The sequence below is a fragment of the Garra rufa genome, chromosome 12, assembly GCF_049309525.1.
Source record: "Garra rufa chromosome 12, GarRuf1.0, whole genome shotgun sequence".
NCBI classification, from domain to species: Eukaryota; Metazoa; Chordata; class Actinopteri; order Cypriniformes; family Cyprinidae; genus Garra; species Garra rufa.
Window position 1 is genome coordinate 24,707,801 of NC_133372.1, and position 21,176 is coordinate 24,728,976.

Here is a 21,176-nt window from a genome sequence, read left to right on the forward strand (position 1 = left end):
CTGAATTCCCGCGTCTCGCCAGACGATGGCGCCAGCAGCTGAATCATCATCCATCTGTTCATTTTACAACGCGCTCGTCCACTGCGTAATACAGCGTACAACACAGGTACAAATTCGTTGTAAATTGATTATTAAATAGTTTAACCAGGGTTTATACGTAAACTCCTTGACATAGTTCAAGATAAATCCTTTAATCTTACTACTCGAACTGTATGTTTTAAATTATTGTTAAACAGTATAAGCAATACTATGCAAAAGCGGCAGTCCTTCCGGTGCACTTAGTGTCCGAATAGGCTATATGCACACCTCTCTTCCGCATTCACAGTCAGCCAGCTGTGTCATATCCGGCGCACGTAGCGTCAATGACAACTATGGCGTTTTTCACACGGTCGCTCCAAGATTTACCGAGGATTACGGTCAACGACGTTACTCAAATAATCCAAACTTTGTCCCATTCATCAAAAGCCAAGAAGGAGAAGGGATTCAAGCTATACATATCAAGCTACATCCACAATTATGAAGGTAAGTGCTGGACGTTTTGTGTCTTTACATGCCTTTACCATGAATGCTAACCAAATGCTAGCGCAGCGGTCTAGATATACTAACGTTATTTGCATTTGTTAACGTCATTGTCAATGTCAGTGTCAAACAAGGATTCGAGCACAGGAGAGGTAACCATTAGGGCTGATTGTTACCGATCAATGAGGAAAAGCCAAAAGCCTCACAGCTTGAGCGTAAGGGAAAGGTAGTCCTGCAGGTTCATTGCAGGCTTGTTAATGAGCAGGTTCCGTTCGTCAGAGCGAGTTTCTGTGAATCATCGCATGTAAACTAGTTGAAGGCTATTTTATTATATATTTCGTTTCATATACTGTAAGTAACATAGGTGTCTCTGGATATTTATCTATATTGAGATATGTAAGCTAAGCACTGGGATTCACAGAAACTGAGTTCTGTTTTTTTTTTTTTTTTTTTTTTTTTTACTTATTTATACACGTTCTGTGTCTTCTGATATGTTCCGTTTTGTCCCTTCTTTTACACACGTTCTGTGTTCCTCTGTTATTAAAATGAGTAAAGTGAGATTAAATAAAGATAATGATAACTTATAAAAAAATCTTATCTTACAAATTGTTTTGTAGTTTTTTTTTTCTCATGCCACTTATTTTTGGATGGGTTTATTTTTTGAATCTCACTGTACTCAGACTTTCTTCTTTTTTAAAAAAAACTGCACATTCATTGTATTATAACTGATTTTCTTTTTTCTTTTTCTTTTTTACAGATTGTGCTTAAGGATGCCCATCCTGTGCAACTAGAAAGCTGCCAGTGTACCTGTGTGGCAGGTACAGCATTATGTAATCATGTGGCAGCACTGTTGTACCAGACTGCACATTATTGCCAGCTTAGAATTACGTCTGTTCCCCCAACACACAGCTGTACAGAGACTGAACAGAAGTGGCATAAGCCAAGAACCATGGTAAATAATGTTTCTAACAGAGTACTTTTGATTCTGTTTAAAGATAAAAATAAATAAATAAAACAAAAGCTTTGGATAAACATGTCTGCAAAATGACTGTTTATGGATACTTGTGTTTATTGATAACCTTTTTTTTAATGCAGGGTGTTAAACCTGGCCCAGTTAACGACATGGTAATACTGTCAGCAAGACCCAAGGAACGAAAGTTGCTAGAAGGAATCAGGTTAGTATTGTTGTTGTTATCATTAAAGGTGCACCAAGCAGTTTTTGAAAAAATGCTTTTGGCCCCAGCGTCAGACTAAGTCCCAAAAACACTTGCTGCCAGTCAGCAGTGAGGAGCTTGTCTAGTAATAATAGGGGGAAGAGAGCACCTGCTGAGTGTGGATGGATATAAGCAGATTGACTATGGATAGAGGGATGGCAGATTAAAAACATAAGTGAAAAACCTCCAACCTCCGCCTCTTGTGCCAGATGTTTTCACTTTAATGGAGAATTTCACTTCCAGAACAAACATTTACAGATAATTTACTCACCCCTAAGATGTCATGTGTTTCTTTCTTCAGTCTAAAGAAATAGTTTTTGAGGGAAACATTTCAGGATTTTTCTCCATATAGGGGACTTCTATGGTACCCTGAGTTTGAACTTCCAAAATGTACCTTCAAAGGGCTCTAAATGATCCCAGCCAAGAGTGAAGGGTCTTATCTAAAGAAATAATCATTTATTTATTCATTTATTTATTTTGTATACAATTTGTATGCTTTTTATCCTTAAACATTTGTCTTGTCTTGCTCTACTTCTACATTCCCATCTAATTTTCTCCTTCAGCTTCAAAATTGTCCTACATCGCTGTTTTACCTTTTTTTGTTAAGGGTGTTTGATCTTCTTTGCATGTTTACTTTGTAAACACTGTGTCGGTACTTTTGCAGCGATGTAGGATGATTTTGAAAAAAAAATTGAAGTTGAGGGAGAAAACGAGATGGGAGTTTTTTGACATACCCTAACTCTCTTGAAAGAGAGTTCAGGCAGAGCAGGACAAGCATTTGAGGTAAAAAGTTTATAAATTGTAATAAACCGCATTTGGGATAGTTTGAAGCCACATTTAAACTACATTTTCAAAGTTCAAACTCACGGCACTATAGAAGTCCACTATATGGACAAAAGATTTACTGTAACTGACCATGTTTACATGAACACTCACCAAGATGGACAATGGCTCCTTTTTTGTTCTTTTCCATAGGAGCAACTTGTATAAGGGTGTACGTTCACCTCTGCCTCAACTTTCCACACTTCGGGTGGGTGAGGTCTACTGTGATCTACCAAGTGAAGTGGCTCCCCTGATAACCACTATGAGTATGGACATTAGTGCTCCGCTGGTTGACTCTGCATTTGGAAAAGTGCAAGAAGGAAGTGTGTTATCCTATCACATACCAGCAAAGAGAGTGCCGAAAACCTGTTCACACACAGATGCTCCTTCTCCCCCACAGCTGCCACTTCACGGTTACAGGCTGGGACCCTCTGCCTGCTCTTTTGTCTACACTGAACATCAGCAGCACCACATGATGTCCCTGGCAACAACATTAGAGACAGCACATAGAATTGCCAACAGTACAAAAGAACAGAGTTCCTGCAATGAGTGGCACCAACTAAGGCGGCCCCGCATCACCTCCTCCAAATACAGAGAAGTCTGTCACACCAGGGCAGAGAGCTCTGCTGAAAATCTTGCAAAAAGACTTTTGAGACCTAGCCATCAGACTGCAGACATGAGGAGGGGGCTTGACATGGAACCTGCGGCTATAGAGGAGTACTGTAGTACACGGGAGGTTAACCACTATCCCTGTGGCTTCCTTATCCACCCTGACGCACCATGGATGGGGTCATCACCTGATGGCATTGTGTACGATCCAAAGGGGCAGTCAGTATTTGGCCTTGTTGAAATTAAATGCCCCAATGTAGCAAGCTATGTTGACTGTCCTTATATTAAGATCAGTGAGGGTACACATGCATTAAGGAAGTCTCATCCGTACTTTTGGCAAATCCAGGGCCAGATGTTGATTTCTGGTTTGGATTGGTGTGACTTTGTCGTCTACACACAGGAAGACATGTTCATTCAGAGGATTCCCAGAGACAATGAAGTAATCAAAACAATGAAAGAAAAAATTGATTATTTCTTTTTTTATTTTTACCTCATTGCTTTCCTAGATAATTAAACTCTGTCTCATAACCTGTCTCATTTCTCTACAGAATGCTAATAATAGAAAGTTAATATTTTTCTCAATCTATTTCAATAAGTGTATATGTTTGTTTTAAGTTTTATCATTCACTTTTAACTGACACATTGTTTATACTTTCAGTCTTTGTATATACTTTGTATGATACGTTTGAGTGTATGTAAGAATTTATACCTTTCTGTAGGCTGCAGTCAGTTATTCTGAGACCACTACAGGGTATGTGCTATGATATGTACATAGTAACATATCTAATATTGATTTATTAAATTACATTTTCTATGAATGTTTGAAGTTGTTGTTTTGAGGTAACAATTCACGAGTACCTAATTTTTTTTTTTTTTTTTTTAAATACACCTATGTTGTTTGTAATGAATAGATTAATAAAACAAGAAATATTTTCAACAATGGCTAACAACAAAAAGACAACACATGCCAAATCATTTTAAATATTTATTATTGTAAATATTTAACAAATAACATTCAATAACACAAGTCACATTGAAGTGGTTGATTTTTTTTTACATTACCTATGACCATTTGTATAGGCAAACAAAACAACAAATACAGTTTTTGGCCATTTGCTTATTGCTACTGATTAGATTGATTAGATTTCTAAAAACACTGGTCAATTTTATACATTTCTAAAGGTAAGCAATAACAGTCCTCCAGTCATTTGTATAGATTTAAAAAAATGTATTATAAAAAAGTGGCTGAAGAAACTATTGTAACATTGGCTAATAAAAGGTTTGAACATAAAAAAAAAATGCTATTTACAGACAATGTGTTTTTCAGAGAACCCAAACACTACTCTGGCTGCTTTGCCCACGCCTTTACAAGAGGTCCATTTTCATAGTTGGTCAGGAGACATGCAACAGTATAGAGCTGATTAATGTTTCCGAAAAGACGTAAAGGAATCTCGGTGTCAAAGAACTTGTGTTCCTTAACACGGCGTATGAGGCGCTCAACATGAACTCTAAGGCGTGCAATTGCTTGGGTCTCCCTAACCTCACAGGCAGACATCTGGGATCTTCCAGAGAGAAATGCTGGCCTATAGATCTTGCAAGGCACAAAGTCTTCAACAAGGAAACCTCGGTCAACCATGATGGCCATTCCAGGTCTCAAAAGGGAGAGAATTCCAGACTCTCGCATGATCTGTTTGTCACTGATGGAACCAGCATACAGTGGAGAGATAAATGTGACTGCCCCATGAGGAGCCACTCCAAGCAGGCCTTTGAGAGTACAGTGGGACTTGTACGCCGAGAATGTTTCACTTTGGAGAAGAGGTGATGTAGGGCACTGACACCTCAGCTCTGTGCAGTCCAGGATGACTGTAGTGTCTGCATAGTCCTCAAACTCAGCTGGCAGATGTTCCCTTATTTTCTCCTCAGGTATCCAGATTCTCACAGACCCTAGCACAGTGTACAGAAAGTTGCTCCATGTTGTGATGATCCGACTGACTGTGGACTGGTGGACTCCATACCGGTCAGCAAGGTCACGCTGTTTTGAACCCAGTGCGAGGTAGTTGAGGAACATAAACATCTCATCAATGGGCTGCAGGGAATGAGTCTGTTCAAAATAAATACATTTGCATTATGTTTCTCTCAACTTCCATAAGCCCTAATCTTTATTGTTTAGTTGTATTGTATAGTCCTACTTACCACAGTGGAGCTTGATTCTGTATAGGTGCCTCTCTGTGCTTGAGTCACACTGACCATATATGGCAGTGATGGCTCTATTAAGGCCCAGAATCTCCTCAGCAGGTCATAGGATGCAAATCTAAATGAAAACAATTAAGACATTAGTTTTTAAATCTTGCAATAGTGTATACTAAAAAATTACTTGAAAGCATTTCAAATATAACTTCAAATATACATATTAACCTTCATCTTTCTCACTCACTCACACACACACACACACACACACACACACACACACACACACACACACACACACACGCACAGGGTGACCACCTGGCAAAAGATACATTTAGTCAAATAGCAAAAAGTAGAGCTCTACAGCCATCTACTGGTTAAAGTGATTTTTTTTATTATTATTTTAAAACTGCATTTTCCTAAAGTAGGGCAAAATTCTTACACTTAAATCATGTCGAAATATCCATGCTATCCCCATGAATGAAAGATTAAAAAGTATTTTTATAAAGTGAATTTTACATAAAAAGCTGTTTTTGTATATATATACATATATATATATATATATTTATTTATTTATTTTTTCCAAAATTACATTCTGGTCCTTTGGGGTCCAAAATGACAGCATGAGTGTCACCCTCTAAACGAACACTGCAAAAGGGTTAAAATAACGCCATAGAAACCTTACCTTGTGAAAAAACGTATGTCCTTGTCAGAGGAAGCAAACCGATGAATGCCAAAGCGCTGATTCATTGTCAGCTTTTCAACTTGTTCCCTCAGCATGCGGATCTCCTCTCTGAGAGACTGATTGTCATCTAAAACTAAATCGACAGATGCGGGATCTGGAGCCGAAGCGTAGTCGTGGTCCATGCACAGCTCATCATCGTCAACCGCTGTGTCATCCTCCAACACAGGCGGCGGCGGTCGCTCCCTCCTCTCCCATACCCCCGGTCTTGAGGTGGGTACAGTGAAATCATTCCATTCGAACAATGATGGAACAGCTCCCTTGACTAATAGTCGTCTCCCTGTCTCTGTCTTTGACTCACGAACATCCTCTTTTTTGAAATGCCGGCTACATACGCGGGTATGGGGAGTAACTTTGAAGTTGTCCCTCCGTATAGCAACAAGCCATTTTCGCCGAGTTTCCGTATCTGATGGAAAAGTATGAAAACTAAGTACACTGTTGTACTTACTGGAAGCTTGGCACAGCGGTACACAACAGTGTTCAGCGGTAGTGCTGCTGGTTCGAAGAAATTTAAAAGTTTTTTTAGAAGACATCGCTCTCAACGGGTACACAAATCACCTCAGTAGTATGACAGCGGAAGGGGCTTAGCTGGCTGAGTTTTTAGCGGAAGTACGTCATCGCCTCCGTGTGCATATAGCCTATTTGGACACAGCCCGTGTCGCGAACACCAGCTCGACCGCAAAACACTTTCACTTTGAGAGAAAGCGGCGGCCGCGGAGAGATTCCACCGCTTGACGCGTCCATGTGAAAGGGCTTTTAAACGGTCTTCAGACAGCGTGAACACAAAACGGGACCGTTTGAGAGCAGCTTCAGCGTGTACCGGATTGAGTCCAAAGAGCAAATACCCGTGCATGTCACCCGCACCGCACCTGACAGATAAATATTATTCCACCCATTACGTCAATTTTAGCGGTTCACCCGTCTGGTAGGACTCTGTTTGGCACACACATAGAATCTTGCATTGATAGCAGGTTTAAAGAATTTGACATCTTGACAATCTTATGTTAAATAAAAAATAAAATAAAATTAGTGACAGACAGACCTATAGTTGTTAATTTGAATACAGGTTTTTATTAAACCTTAAAATGTGACCTTGTATGTAAAACTAAGAAAGCTATTGAAATTTATTATTTTTTTATCTGTTGTTTGATTTTCAGTTTCATGTTTTAACTTTTGTTCAAAATATCGTGATACGTATCGTATCGTGAACCCAATATCGGGATACGTACCGTATCGTGACCTAGGCATATCGTTACACCCCTACTACAGACCACTGGTTCATAATTAACAAGATACAGGAAGCTTGTCGTTATCATTCAATCAAACAAACATTTCTTTTCTTCTCTATAAAATACAGCAATAAACTGAAGCACTGAACACTCGTTGTCTGCATCTCCTGTGCTAGAACTCATTTGTTTTCCTTTAAGGTGTTTTTCTCATCTGTAGAACTAATAAAGCTGGCGAGCAGTAAAAGTGTAAACAGAGAAGGTTGTTATCCTCTCGTCTGCGCTTGATTTACTGTAATGCAGAGCGGGAAATGATCACTCACGGCCAGAGCCTGTGGAACAAACAGACAGCTGTTAGTGTTCGCTTTATTGACTGGGGCAAGTCGTCACAACCTGTATTTGGGGTCAGTAAGATTCAGCAAGGATGAGTTCAATTTGTCAAAGCTGGCTGTAAAGATATTTATAATGTCTTATGACACTGGCATGATCAGAAATGTTTCTTGCACAGCAAATCAGCATATTAGAATGATTTCTGTTTACTGTATTTTTAGCCTTCTTGAATTATTTTCAAAATCTTACAGACCTCAAACTTCTGAACAGTAGAATGGTTTTGAATCTTATTAGATATTTACCTCCTGCTCAGTGAGGCCAAATTCATCTTTGAAGTTGAACACCTCCACTGAATCAGGATTCACAGCCTCCATCATCTTGTCTCCACGGAGGACAACCCTGCAGCATGAGAAAATGGGAGTTTGTTGGTCATCACATGACGTTAAACATGGCTTTATGGGACATTTGTCCTTCAAAACATCAGATTGAAGTTTAGATTTTAACTAAATGAGTTTTACAAGACTCTCAAGAAGTGTCTCATTTGATTCAGATTGTGACTAATGGGTGTTCATGACTTTGGTGGGTGTTTGCGAATCATTGGATTCAGATCAGAACTTTGGTTGGGGTTCGCGAATCATTTCATCCGAATTGGAATTTTGATGGGAATTCAGATCAGGACAGTGGTGCGGGTTTGCAAATCATTTGATTCAGATTGGAACTTCAGAGCAGGGTTCGCGAATCATTTCATTCAGATCAGAACTTCAGAGCAGGTTCACAAATCATTTGATTCAGATCGTAACTTTGGTGCGGGTTTGCGAACCATTTCATTCAGATCAGAACTTCAGAGCAGGGTTCGCGAATCATTTGATTCAGATCGGGACTTTGGTGGGGATTCACAAATCATTTCATCCGAATTGGAATTTTGGTGGGAATTCAGATCAGGACAGTGGTGCGGGTTTGCAAATCATTTGATTCAGATTGGAACTTCAGAGCAGGGTTCGCGAATCATTTCATTCAGATCAGAACTTCAGAGCAGGTTCACAAATCATTTGATTTAAAGACTTTGGTGGGTGTTCATACATCATTTGATTCAGATCAGAACTTTGGTTGGGGTTCGCGAATCATTTCATCCGAATTGGAATTTTGGTGGGAATTCAGATCAGGACAGTGGTGCGGGTTTGCAAATCATTTGATTCAGATTGGAACTTCAGAGCAGGGTTCGCGAATCATTTGATTCAGATCGTAACTTTGGTGCGGGTTTGCGAACCATTTCGTTCAGATCAGAACTTCAGAGCAGGTTCACAAATCATTTGATTTAAAGACTTTGGTGGGTGTTCATACATCATTTGATTCAGATCAGAACTTTGGTTGGGGTTCGCGAATCATTTGATTCAGATCGGGACTTTGGTGGGGATTCACAAATCATTTCATCCGAATTGGAATTTTGGTGGGAATTCAGATCAGGACAGTGGTGCGGGTTTGCAAATCATTTGATTCAGATTGGAACTTCAGAGCAGGGTTCGCGAATCATTTGATTCAGATTGGAACTTCAGAGCAGGGTTCGCAAATCATTTCATTCAGATCAGAACTTCAGAGCAGGTTCACAAATCATTTGATTTAAAGACTTTGGTGGGTGTTCATACATCATTGGATTCAGATCAGAACTTTGGTTGGGGTTCGCGAATCAGTTGATTCAGATCGGGACTTTGGTGGGTGTTCGCGCATCATTTGATTCAGATTGGAACTTTGGTGGGGATTCACAAATCATTTCATCTGAATTGGAATTTTGGTGGGAATTCAGATCAGGACAGTGGTGCGGGTTTGCAAATCATTTCATTCAGATCAGAACTTCAGAGCAGGTTCGCAAATCATTTGATTTAATTTGGGACTTTGGTGGGGGTTTGTGAATCCTTTGATTCAGATCGGGACTTGGGGGCTTCGCAAATTATCTGATTCAAATCTGGACTTCTGTGGGGGATTGTGAATCCTTTGTTTCAGATCGGAACTTTGGGGGTTCGCGAATCATTTGATTCACATTAAAGCCTCGTAGCCAGTTCGCAAATCCTTTGATTTAGATCGGAACTTCGGTGGGTGTTCGCGATTTTGGTGGATGTTCGCGACTTTGGTGGGTGTTCATGCTTCATTTGATTAGGATCGGGACTTTAGTGGGTGTTCAAGACTTTGGTGTGTGTTTGCGAATCATTTGATTTGGATTGAAACTTCGGAGCGCAGATCGTGAATCTTTTGATTCAGATCGGAACTTTCAGTGCAGGTTCGCGAATCATTTGATTCGGATCAGTACTTCAGTGGGGGTTTGTGACTTTGGTGGATGTTTGTGCATCATTTGATTGAGATTGGAACTTTGGTGCGGGTTTGCGAACCATTTCATTCAGATAAGAACAAATCATTTGATTTAATTTGGGACTTTGATAGGGGTTCTCGAATCACTTGATTTAGATCGAGACTTTGGTGGAGTTTCGCGAATCATTAGATTCAGATCAGAAATTTGATGCGGGATCGCAAATCTTTTCATTCAGATTGGAACTTCTGTGTGGGTTTGCGAATCATTTGATTCAGATTGGAACTTCGGAGCACAGATCATGCATCATTTGATTTGGATTGAAATTTCTTAGCCAGTTCTCAAATCATTTGATTCAGATCGGAATTTTGGTGGGGGTTCGGAAATCATTTGATTCAGATCAGGACTAGTGTTGTCAAAAGTCCCGGTACTTCGGTACCAAGTCGGTACTAAAAAAAATTAAATGTTACGGTTCCAGGTTTCCTTTAGTACCGGTGGTACCGACTATCCGGTCGACCCGGTTCTTGATCTAAAAGGTGCGCACTGCGCAGTTGCGCTCTCTTCGGCGCTGCTGCTGATGCGGTCGCTCTGAATCCACTTGTTGACAAGGAAGAGCCAGGCATGCTCCAAACATTTTCGATTTTCGGCTGAAGAAGGCGAACATCATAGATCGTCTAGGTTCTCTCAAAAGAAGGAAACGCATCAAACTGAACAAAACACAGTGAAGGCTGACTGCAGGATCAAATTAAAGAGTTCAAGTACGGTATGTTTCAATTTAATTTCATATTTAGAGCTTCTGTTAAGAACAGTATTGCATATTTTAATTTGAATGTCGGATTGTAATGTAGTTAATCATTAGCATAAGCGGCTAACGCTAATATGCTGGGCCTTAGAACGATTTTGAGCCATTTAACGCTCCCATAATTTTTATTAGGGTAAAAAGAAAAAAGAAAGACATGTACTATTTATACACACAAATGACCTGTTTATCCAAAATATGTGTGTTAAAGAATGTACAAATGTATCGTTAACAATGTTTATGTCCTTAATATCAGTCTGTCAGAAAACGTTCTCATTCTTGGCTGGATAACTCTAGCAGGTTTATAAAGCTTTTTATTATTAAATATGAACGCAGTTTGGATTAAATAAAAGTACAGTCAAATAAAACACGTTTGATCTCCAGTTTAGTTTTGTCATACTTTACAATAAGATCAAATTCATGCATTATCTAACAAACTTAAGTGAACAATATATTTTTACAACATTAATTCAAACAGTTATTCAATACAAACACGATCATTCATGTTTGTTCATGTTTAACAGTTTAACATGATTTTATGGATTAGTAAATGTTGAAATGAGCCTAACTTTAAGAAGAATAATTGCCATATAACTACTGTTTTTTTGTAAGGTCATGTTGTCTAACAAATGAAATCGTATTGTAAAGAGTTTCCAATACTGCAGTTTCTATCTGTGATAGTTAACTTAATATATGTAATCTTACCTAAATTTATTATAAAAGCTGAGGCTTGTTATTTACTGAAAATTTATATTTTTGCTGGTGTCACTGATCTAATGTTGCATCTGGTCAGACTTAGCCCACTGCTTTACTTAAATGTATTATATTTTCTTTTTACAGCTGCAGATTGAGGAAGATCATGAAACACCCCAGCAAACACTAAAACAGACAACAGTACAGATGTTTTTGGAAGCAGCAGAAACAAACTTTTGGATGAAGCTTGTGTACATTTTTTGAATGTTGTTATTTAATTATTAAAATGTTTACAATCCTTGAAATACTTTTATTACTTGGAAAAACCTGAAACTAAATTTAGATAAGTATAACGAATGACATTGGTTTTTGCACATTTTATTTTTCTTTAACTTTATTAATAAAAAATAGTGTGTTGTTCAATTAATGTTATTGTGTTTTACTTTGGTACCGAAATTGGTACCGAAAACCGTGGATTTTCACTGGTATTGGTACCGAATACTGAAATTTTGGTACCGTGACAACACTAATCAGGACATTGGTGCGGATTCATAAATCATTCAATTCAGATCGGAGCTTCGGAGCGCAGATCATGCATCGTTTGATTTAAATTGAAACTTTGTAGCCGGTTCGCGTATCATTTGATTCAGATCAGGACATTAGTGTGGGTTCACAAATAATTTAATTCGGATTAGAACTTTGGCGCGGGTTTGCGAATCATTCGATTTAGATTGGAACTTCTGAGCGCAGATCATGCATCATTTGATTCAGATCGAAACTTTGTAGCTGGTTCACGAATCATTTGATTCAGAACAGAATTTCAGTGGGGGTTCGCAAATCATTTGCTTCAGATCAGGACTCTGGTACAGGGGCGCCACTTGCAATTTTGGGCCCTATGACAAAATATGAGGTTGGGCCCCCCCTACCACACCAAAGCAGATCTCTGGGGGCCCCTAAAGGGCGTGGGCCCTTAGACTTGTCCTAACTTTCCCCCCCTTAGCGGCACCCCTGCTCTGGTGTGTATGCGATTTAGCATACTACCTTGTCATTTAGTTTATACTTTCATACTTAACAGCTTTCAGCACACTTTCTACCAAGGCTATAAACACCCAGGGAAAGCATAAACTGTAAAAATGTGTGCCTTCTTGAATGCAATGTAAGTAGCTTTGGATAAAAGCGTCTGCTAAATCCATAAAGTAACCCGACCCTTATCCAAAAACAAAACAATCTGCCTACCTGTCATAAGCACATTTGGTGGATGTCTTCACTGACGTGTCCAGCTTGTCACCCGTCAGCCACACAAACGCAGTTTCAGAGCGCAGACGGATGTTCACCCACTGTCTCTTTGGAACATAACCGCAGGCTGCATTGAAATCCCCCATGATGATGAAGTTCTGACAAAATCAGACAAAATGAAAACTGATTGAGGAAACACTTTGAGGGTGAAACCAAGAAAAAATTAGTTTGGCAGGTGTGGGTAGTATACTTATAGATTACTATTCTAATATACAGTACAGGATTGTTGTTTTTACTGTTGAGGCAGTAATTTTTTTATACATCATTAATGGAAGGTTTTATCTGAATCATTTTATTGGTTTAAATAGTGTTTATGTAATGTTTTTTTTATGTTACTCCTCGTTTAAGAACGTTCAGTAAACATTCAAAAGTAACATTCTCAAAATGTTTCCAAAATGATCAAATAGAATGTTCCTTTAACATTCGAATACACAAATTAAAAAAAAAAAATTGACATTCTGAAATAATGTTTCTATCACTAAAGTGAACGTTATCAAAACGTTCTTTAAACATGTTTTTGTTAGCTGAGAATCTGGCTTGGAAAACACTTACGTCTGATTGCCACAGCTGTGAAATGTTCTGGTAAACGTCGTACAGCTCATCGATTTCTTTCACAGCTGCTTCTGGAGCTGTGTGAATAGGAATCATGACGAAATCCTTGATCTCTGTTGTAAGAGAGACAATAAACACGCTTGTCATCATTTCATAATTTTTATGGAGGCAAGGAGTTCATCTTCCAAACTGTAATTTTCTCACCAGTTTTTGGAGACGAAAACCACACGACAAACGGTTCTCGAGCAAAAGCATCTTCATCTCCGGTTTGAGTGTCTGGATACTGATAGACGGATTTCACAGACAGCATCTTCTGCCTGATATGATCAGAAATAAATTATTACTGTAACCAGATTTTATTTCGACATTGTGTAACACTTATCTAATGAATTATGAGCAATTAATAATTTAATTTGCTACACTGAAAATAGATGAATTAGACTGATCAGAAGATTTTAGAGATCGCAAAGGAGGTGGCGGGTTGTGGTGAGGAGTATCAGACAGACACGAGTTGAATTTGAAATTTGAATGTAATTGGCTCTTTCGATGTAAATTGGTAGAATTGAACAAAAACACAAATTACAATGTCATACAACAATGTACAATAAAGATCTATTAAGAAAACTTCCCTGAGTGCACTCTTCTTTACCCCAAAAGTATACAAGGACCGGTCATTTAAATGTCAGAAGAAAAGAAGAAATTAAACCAAATAAATAAGATGAAAGTGAAAGTGACAAAATTGGATTTTCTCTCTCTCAAAAAAAACTACAGTTGTCTCAAGAAGGACATCAGATTCAATCTCACAGGTTACAAGAAACTCTTTCCCATTTGTAGTTCAAAGTTCTGTAAAGTACTGATCAGTTCTTTTCATTTGTTTCTTTTTCTTAAGAATTAAGAAACTTAATTCCTTAGACTGGGACTGGCTTGCCTTTATAAAGCAAGTTTGACAGTTGAAAGAAAGGATATTGTCCTCTTTATGATGTGTCGTCCTTTTCGTCTACAGCAGTCGTGGTTGGCTCGCCATCCAATGTGATGTTCACAAGGTGCAACAGAAATCAGCAGTCGCAATCCGTAGTATTGAGATTGGAAAATGAGAAAATAAAACACACAAAAAAACCTGGCCTCTGTATCAAATGTTTTTTTTTTCTTCTTACACAGGCACGTCTTTTACACAAGCACGCGATCTACAATGGCGTCGGGAAACTCTCTCTGAAATCGATTTAACTCTCACACAGGTGTGTGTCTCTTACACACTCGCACATGGCCAACAATGGCGGCCGTGAACTTCATGTTCAGGTTTGCTCTTATGCAGGCGTTTTTCTCCTATTGCTGACACGTGTGACCAGCAATGGTGTCTGAGAACGAGTAAAACCGTGATTAATGATCAATCGGCTTCTTCAGCGGTTCGACGTTTGAAATAACTTATTTTCTGTCTTACACGTTCCCGGAAAAAAACTCTTTAATGTATTTATTTTCCGATGAATTTGATCGCGGAGTTCAGTTCACGTCTTCTCTCTATCACTGCTCGTCTTCTCTCTTTCATTGCGCACGCACGTCACACGCAGAGCGCGCGATGATAACGAGCTCTCATTGGTTAATAACTTATCTTCTAAATATTGTAAATCGACTAATTTTTAAATCTTCTTTAATACTTCACTTGGTTTTTTGTTTACTTTTACTAAAAGAATATAATGTTACTGACTGTGAATAAATTATAATTCACTTCAAGCACACTTCAATTAACCAGGGTTACAATTGCTTGTAATGTTTTAAAAGCATGGTATAGTAATGAGCTTTTTGAAACTCTGAATTAGTTAAACCACTGCATCGCAAAATGATTCACTGTGTCAAAGCACTCCTAGCGAATCACGAATCGAGATGGGGGTTTCCCGAATCATTTGATTCAGATCGGGACATTGGTGGGGGTTCGCAAATCAATTGATTCAGATCGAAACTTCGGTGAGGGTTTGCGAATCAATTGATACAGTTCGAAACTTTGATGGGGGTTTGCGAATCATTTGATTTAGATCTGGACTTCTGTGCGTGTTCGCTAATCATTTGATTCAGATCGGGACTTTGGTAGGGGTTTGCGAATCATTTGATTTAGATCAGGACTTTGGTGAGGGTTCGCGAATCAGTTGATTTAGATCAGGACTTTGGTGAGGGTTCGCGAATCAGTTGATTCAGATCGAAACTTCGGTGGGGGTTAGCGAATCATTTGATTCAGATCGGAACTTCGGGAGGGGTTTGCGAATCAATTGATTCATATCAGAACTTCGGTGGGGGTTCGCCAATCAATTGATTCATATCAGAACTTCGGGAGGGGTTCGTGAATCAATTGATTCATATCAGAACTTTGGTGGGGGTTCGCCAATCAATTGATTCATATCAGAACTTCGGTGGGGGTTTGCGAATCATTTGATTCAGATCGGAACTTCGGTCGGGGTTTGCGAATCATTTGATTCAGATCGGAACTTCGGTGGGGGTTTGCAAATCAATTGATTCATATCAGAACTTCGGTGGGGGTTCGTGAATCAATTGATTCATATCAGAACTTCGGTGGGGATTTGCGAATCATTTGATTCCGATCGGAACTTCGGTCGGGGTTCGCAAATTAATTGATTTAGATCGGAACTTCAGTCGGGGTTCGCAAATCAATTGATTTAGATCGGAACTTTGGTGGGGGTTTGCGAATCATTTGATTCAGATCGGGAGCTAAATATGAACCTGTTTTTGCATATAAAATTAATGATTTATTCTTTGTTAATAAATTACACATACCTGTAAATGAACGCATACTGCTCCTTATATGATTTTCTCCCGAGTCTCTTACTAATGACAGAGCTAAATTCATTTGCTCGTGTCCTCGACCTGCTGTGGAGACATTTTCCAAAAATGTAATGTCATTTTAGGCTATATTCCTTAAGACTAGTTCGTTTTATGTTGGTTATCTTATAATAAATGTCTGATGTTTTTACCTGTTCAGGTGAGTCACGAGTTGATCAAATGCTTTTCCTTTTGCGTCTTTGATCTCCAGGATGAGCATGAGGTCACAGCGACTGATGCTCTGCAGTGTGACAATGTGAAATAAATTCCCCACTACATGTTTATGCCAAGAAAATTACAATATCATCATCTAGTCACCAAAATCAGAACATTTCGTAGATTGGGAGGAGCAGTCAGAACAATTAGATGACAAAATGTCTTGTTCCTCTTGACACACTAGATACAATGCAGCTGCTAGACTCACTTTAACATACAATGATGTTTAGTAACATTATTATTATTAACATTTTCTGCTTTTAAAGAGCAAGTCAGTGCATTGGTGAGTGTTTTTTCCATTAAAACCATATTTGGTTCATTATGCATTCAATATGAATAAAACACAACAGAATTTAAAGCATGAAATATACATTCAAAATAGCATCTAAACGTTTTTAATTTGGCATTAATTATTAAATAACATGCTAAACTAAACATTAAAAGCTCACCTCCACTATAATGTCCCTCACATCTGGTTTCGAGATCTTACTCTGTCCGAATGACTTTATATTAAAGGAGCAGATTTTGAGAGCCGTGGCTCCTCCAAGGTTCAGCAGCAGGATCAGAGCACTCAGCATCACTGTCATCTGGAATAAGAGGTAAATCTGTCAACTTCCTTCAATTATACTGTAACCAAACACTTCCTGAGTTTATCTGATGGCCACATCTGTTTTATGCTTTCTGGGGCAATGATGTGAGAGTTAATTCCTGTTTTCAGATATATTTAAAGATCAGGTAGATCACTTCCTCAAATCAGCCTTTACATAAATCCAACTTCATAACTTATTTCTAAACATCCTGCTCTGACTAAAGATTTGACCCGTCGCTGCGAGCAGGGTTCGAACCTGCGCGGGGAGACCCCATTGGATTTCAAGTCCAACGCCTTAACCACTCGGCCATCGCAGCTGTACGTAAAGTGCCGTCAGGTACGCTCCTTAAAGGGACAGCGACCATAAATAAACACGTTTGATTGTACAGAAACACATCCTGTTAGTGTTTTTTTTTAATGTTACTCCTTGTTTTAGAACGTTCAGTAAACATTCAAAAGTAACATTCTCATATTGTTTCCAAAATGATAAAATTTGGAATGTTTGGATAACATTCTGAAATAATGTTTCTAACTAAAGTGAACGTTATTGAACGTAGCTGAGAATCTGGCTTGGAAAACACTTACGTCTGATTGCCACAGCTGTGAAATGTTCTGGTAAACGTCGTACAGTTCATCGATTTCTTTCACAGCCGAATAGGAATAATGACGAAATCCTTGATCTCTGTTGTAAGAGAGACAATAAACACGCTTGTCATCATTTCATAATTTTTATGGAGGCAAGGAGTTCATCTTCCAAACTGTAATTTTCTCACCAGTTTTTGGAGACGAAAACCACACGACAAACGGTTCTCGAGCAAAAGCATCTTCATCTCCGGTTTGAGTGTCTGGATACTGATAGACGGATTTCACAGACAGCATCTTCTGCCTGATATGATCAGAAATAAATTATTACTGTAACCCGATTTTATTTCGACATTGCTTGTAATGTTTTAAAAGCATGAGCTTTTTGAAACTCTGAATTAGTTAAACCACTGCATCGCAAAATGATTCACTGTGTCAAAGCACTCCTAGCGAATCGCGAATCGCGGTGGGGGTTCGCGAATCATTTGATTCAGATCGGGACTTTTAGTTGGGGTTCGCGAATCATTTGATTCAGATCGGGACTTTAGTTGGGTTTCGCAAATCATTTGATTCAGATCGGGACTTTAGTTGGGTTTCGCAAATCATTTGATTCAGATCGGGACTTTAGTGGGGTTTCGCAAATTATTTGATTCAGATCGGGACTTTAGTGGGGTTTCGCAAATCATTTGATTCAGATCGGGACTTTAGTTGGGTTTCGCAAATCATTTGATTCAGATCGGGACTTTAGTGGGGTTTCGCAAATTATTTGATTCAGATCGGGACTTTAGTGGGGTTTCGCAAATCATTTGATTCAGATCGGGACTTTAGTTGGGTTTCGCAAATCATTTGATTCAGATCGGGACTTTAGTGGGGTTTCGCAAATTATTTGATTCAGATCGGGACTTTAGTGGGGTTTCGCAAATCATTTGATTCAGATCGGGACTTTAGTGGGGTTTCGCAAATTATTTGATTCAGATCGGGACTTTAGTGGGGTTTCGCAAATCATTTGATTCAGATCGGGACTTTAGTGGGGTTTCGCAAATTATTTGATTCAGATCGGGACTTTAGTGGGGTTTCGCAAATCATTTGATTCAGATCGGGACTTTAGTGGGGTTTCGCAAATTATTTGATTCAGATCGGGACTTTAGTGGGGTTTCGCAAATCATTTGATTCAGATCGGGACTTCGGTGGAGGTTTGTGAATCATTTGATTCAGATCGGGACTGTAGTAGGGTTTCGCAAATTATTTGATTCAGATCGGGACTTTAGTGGGGTTTCGTGAATCATTTGATTCAGATCGGGACTTTAGTAGGGTTTTGCAAATCATTTGAGTCAGATTGGTTCTTTAGTAGGGTTTTGCAAATCATTTGATTCAGATCAGAACTTAGGCGAATCAATTGATTCAGATCGGAACTGCAGTGGGGGTTCACAAATCATTTGATTCAGATCAGAATTTAGGATTGGAACTTAGGCAAATCAATGGATTCAGATTGGAACTTAGGCGAATCATTTGATTCAGATCTGAATTTCGGTGGGAGTTCGCAAATCAATTGATTCAGATTGGAACTTAGGCGAATCATTTGATTCAGATTGGAACTTCACAGCGGGTATGCAAATTAAATGATTCAGATCGGAACTTCGGTGGGGGTTCGTGAATCATTTGATTCAGATCGGGAGCTAAATATGAACCTGTTTTTGCATACTGATATAACATTAATAATGATTTAATCTTTGTTAATAAATTACACATACCTGTAAATGAACGCATACTGCTCCTTATATGATTTTCTCTCAAGTCTTTTACTAATGACAGAGCTAAATTCTTTTGCTTGTGTCCTCGACCTGCTGTTGAGACATTTTCCAAAAATTTTATATTTTCCTGTCATTTTAGCCAATTTTCCTTAAGACTAATTCATTTTATGTTGGTTATCTCATAATAAATGTCTGAATGTCTGATGTTTTTACCTGTTCAGGTGAGTCACGAGTTGATCAAACGCTTTTCCTTTTGCGTCTTTGATCTCCAGGATGAGCATGAGGTCACAGCGACTGATGCTCTGCAGTGTGACAATGTGAAATAAATTCCCCACTACGTGTTTATGCCAAGAAAATTACAATATCATCATCTAGTCACCAAAATCAGAACATTTTGTAGATTGGGAGGAGCAGTCAGAACAATTAGATGACAAAATGTCTTGTTCCTCTTGACTCAGATACAATGCAGCTGCTGGACTCACTACAGTTTAGTAACATTATTATTGACATTTTCTGCTTTTAATGAGCAAGTCAGTGCATTAGTGAGTGTTTTTCCATAAAACCATATTTGGTTCATTATGCATTCAAATATGAATAAAACACAACAGAATTTAAAGCATGAAATATACATTCAAAGTAGCATCTAAGCATTTTTAATTTGGCATTAATTATTAAATAGCATGCAAAACTAAACATTAAAAGCTCACCTCCTCTATAATGTCCCTCACATCTGGTTTGGAGATCTTACTCTGTCCGAATGACTTTATATTAAAGGAGTAGATTTTGAGAGCCGCGGCTCCTTCGAGGTTCAGCAGCAGGATCAGAGCGCTCAGCATCACTGTCATCTGGAATAAGAGGAAAATCTGTCAACTTCCTTCAATTATACTGTAACCAAACACTTCCTGAGTTTATCTGATGGCCACATCTGTTTTATGCATTTTCAGGCAATGATGTAGGAGCTGATTGCTGTTTTCAGATGCATTTAAAGTGTCCTTCCTCAAATCAGCTTTTACATAAATCCAGCCTTATAGTATTTCTATAAGATCCTGCTTTGACTAAAGATTTGATCCATCGCTGCGAGCAGGGTTCGAACCTGCGCGGGGAGACCCCATTGGATTTCAAGTCCAACGCCTTAACCACTCGGCCATCGCAGCTGTACATACAGTGCCGTCAGGTACGCTTCTTAAAGGAATAGCGACCATAAATAAACTCGTCTGATGATTTTGCACAAACACATCCTGTTTTTGACAACTTCCTATTTTTTTCTTGAACTCGAATTTCCCGTGTCGTTTCCGTTGTGAAACCAGAGATTACATCAGAAGTTAATTTAATTTGATTCCAAATAATTTCCAAGGCGTATTCCCCTTTAAATAAGATCGTCTCCCATGATGTTTTTTTTTAAATATAGGTTTTAAAACATTTCGCCATTTTAACTTCTCACTGTGTTGTTTTCAAATCAGCGGTGATTAAATGTAATCAGTATAATTACTCGAGTGAAAAATCTTGTCTAGAGTGCTTTTCTAAAATGTTTGTGTCAGGTGATAGATGTTACATTTCTCAACGATAATCACGATGAGCCAATTACAGCCGTTTGTGGTTATCGACTACGCGATTTTTTTTGCTAATTTCTTATTAGTGACTGTTTTTTATTTTTATGCGAGACATATAACTGTTTAAATTCATTTAATTAATAAATCTGTCCAATAGGCAAGACGTTATACTAAATCTAAATGTTCTTCAGTGCTGGATTTACTATGTGAGGCGCCATCTACCGGACGTTTGTTTTCCTGACACAGCGACATTAGCCGCCCAGTGGCTTCATTTTGATGTCATCTGTGCACCTGACAGATGTTCGCCAGCAATTCCTATCGACAGAACATTATTTATCATCTCTCTTCCCCTTTAAATCGAGCGAACTTCCCTG

The 21,176-nt window shown here is 38.7% G+C and overlaps 2 protein-coding genes, 2 non-coding genes and 2 pseudogenes across 4 annotated transcripts; 2 read left to right on the plus strand and 4 right to left on the minus strand.

Moving 5' to 3' along the window:
* Positions 1-294: 294 nt before the first annotated feature.
* Positions 295-3,982, plus strand: LOC141346681 (uncharacterized). Its single transcript, XM_073851613.1, has 4 exons — positions 295-522; positions 1,277-1,471; positions 1,615-1,694; positions 2,709-3,982. The coding sequence occupies exons 1-4, from the start codon at positions 517-519 to the stop codon at positions 3,676-3,678; spliced, it is 1,251 nt and encodes a 416-aa protein (XP_073707714.1). The 5' UTR covers positions 295-516; the 3' UTR covers positions 3,679-3,982.
* Positions 3,983-4,080: 98 nt separating this feature from the next.
* Positions 4,081-6,715, minus strand: LOC141346680 (uncharacterized). Its single transcript, XM_073851612.1, has 3 exons — positions 6,037-6,715; positions 5,358-5,475; positions 4,081-5,265 (listed from the first exon to the last, which is right to left on the minus strand). Exons 1-3 carry the CDS (start codon positions 6,624-6,626, stop codon positions 4,504-4,506), a joined length of 1,470 nt encoding a protein of 489 aa, XP_073707713.1. The 5' UTR covers positions 6,627-6,715; the 3' UTR covers positions 4,081-4,503.
* Positions 6,716-7,352: 637 nt separating this feature from the next.
* On the minus strand, positions 7,353-20,097 carry LOC141347532 (deoxyribonuclease gamma-like; annotated as a pseudogene).
* Positions 17,155-17,236, minus strand: trnas-uga (transfer RNA serine (anticodon UGA)). The gene has a single exon. It is a non-coding gene; the product is annotated as a tRNA-Ser (tRNA).
* Positions 20,098-20,199: 102 nt separating the features above from the next.
* LOC141347533 (transcription factor HES-5-like) overlaps positions 20,200-21,176 on the plus strand; it is a 2,664-nt pseudogene continuing 1,687 nt past the window's right edge.
* Positions 20,325-20,406, minus strand: trnas-uga (transfer RNA serine (anticodon UGA)). Its single transcript has one exon. It is a non-coding gene; the product is annotated as a tRNA-Ser (tRNA).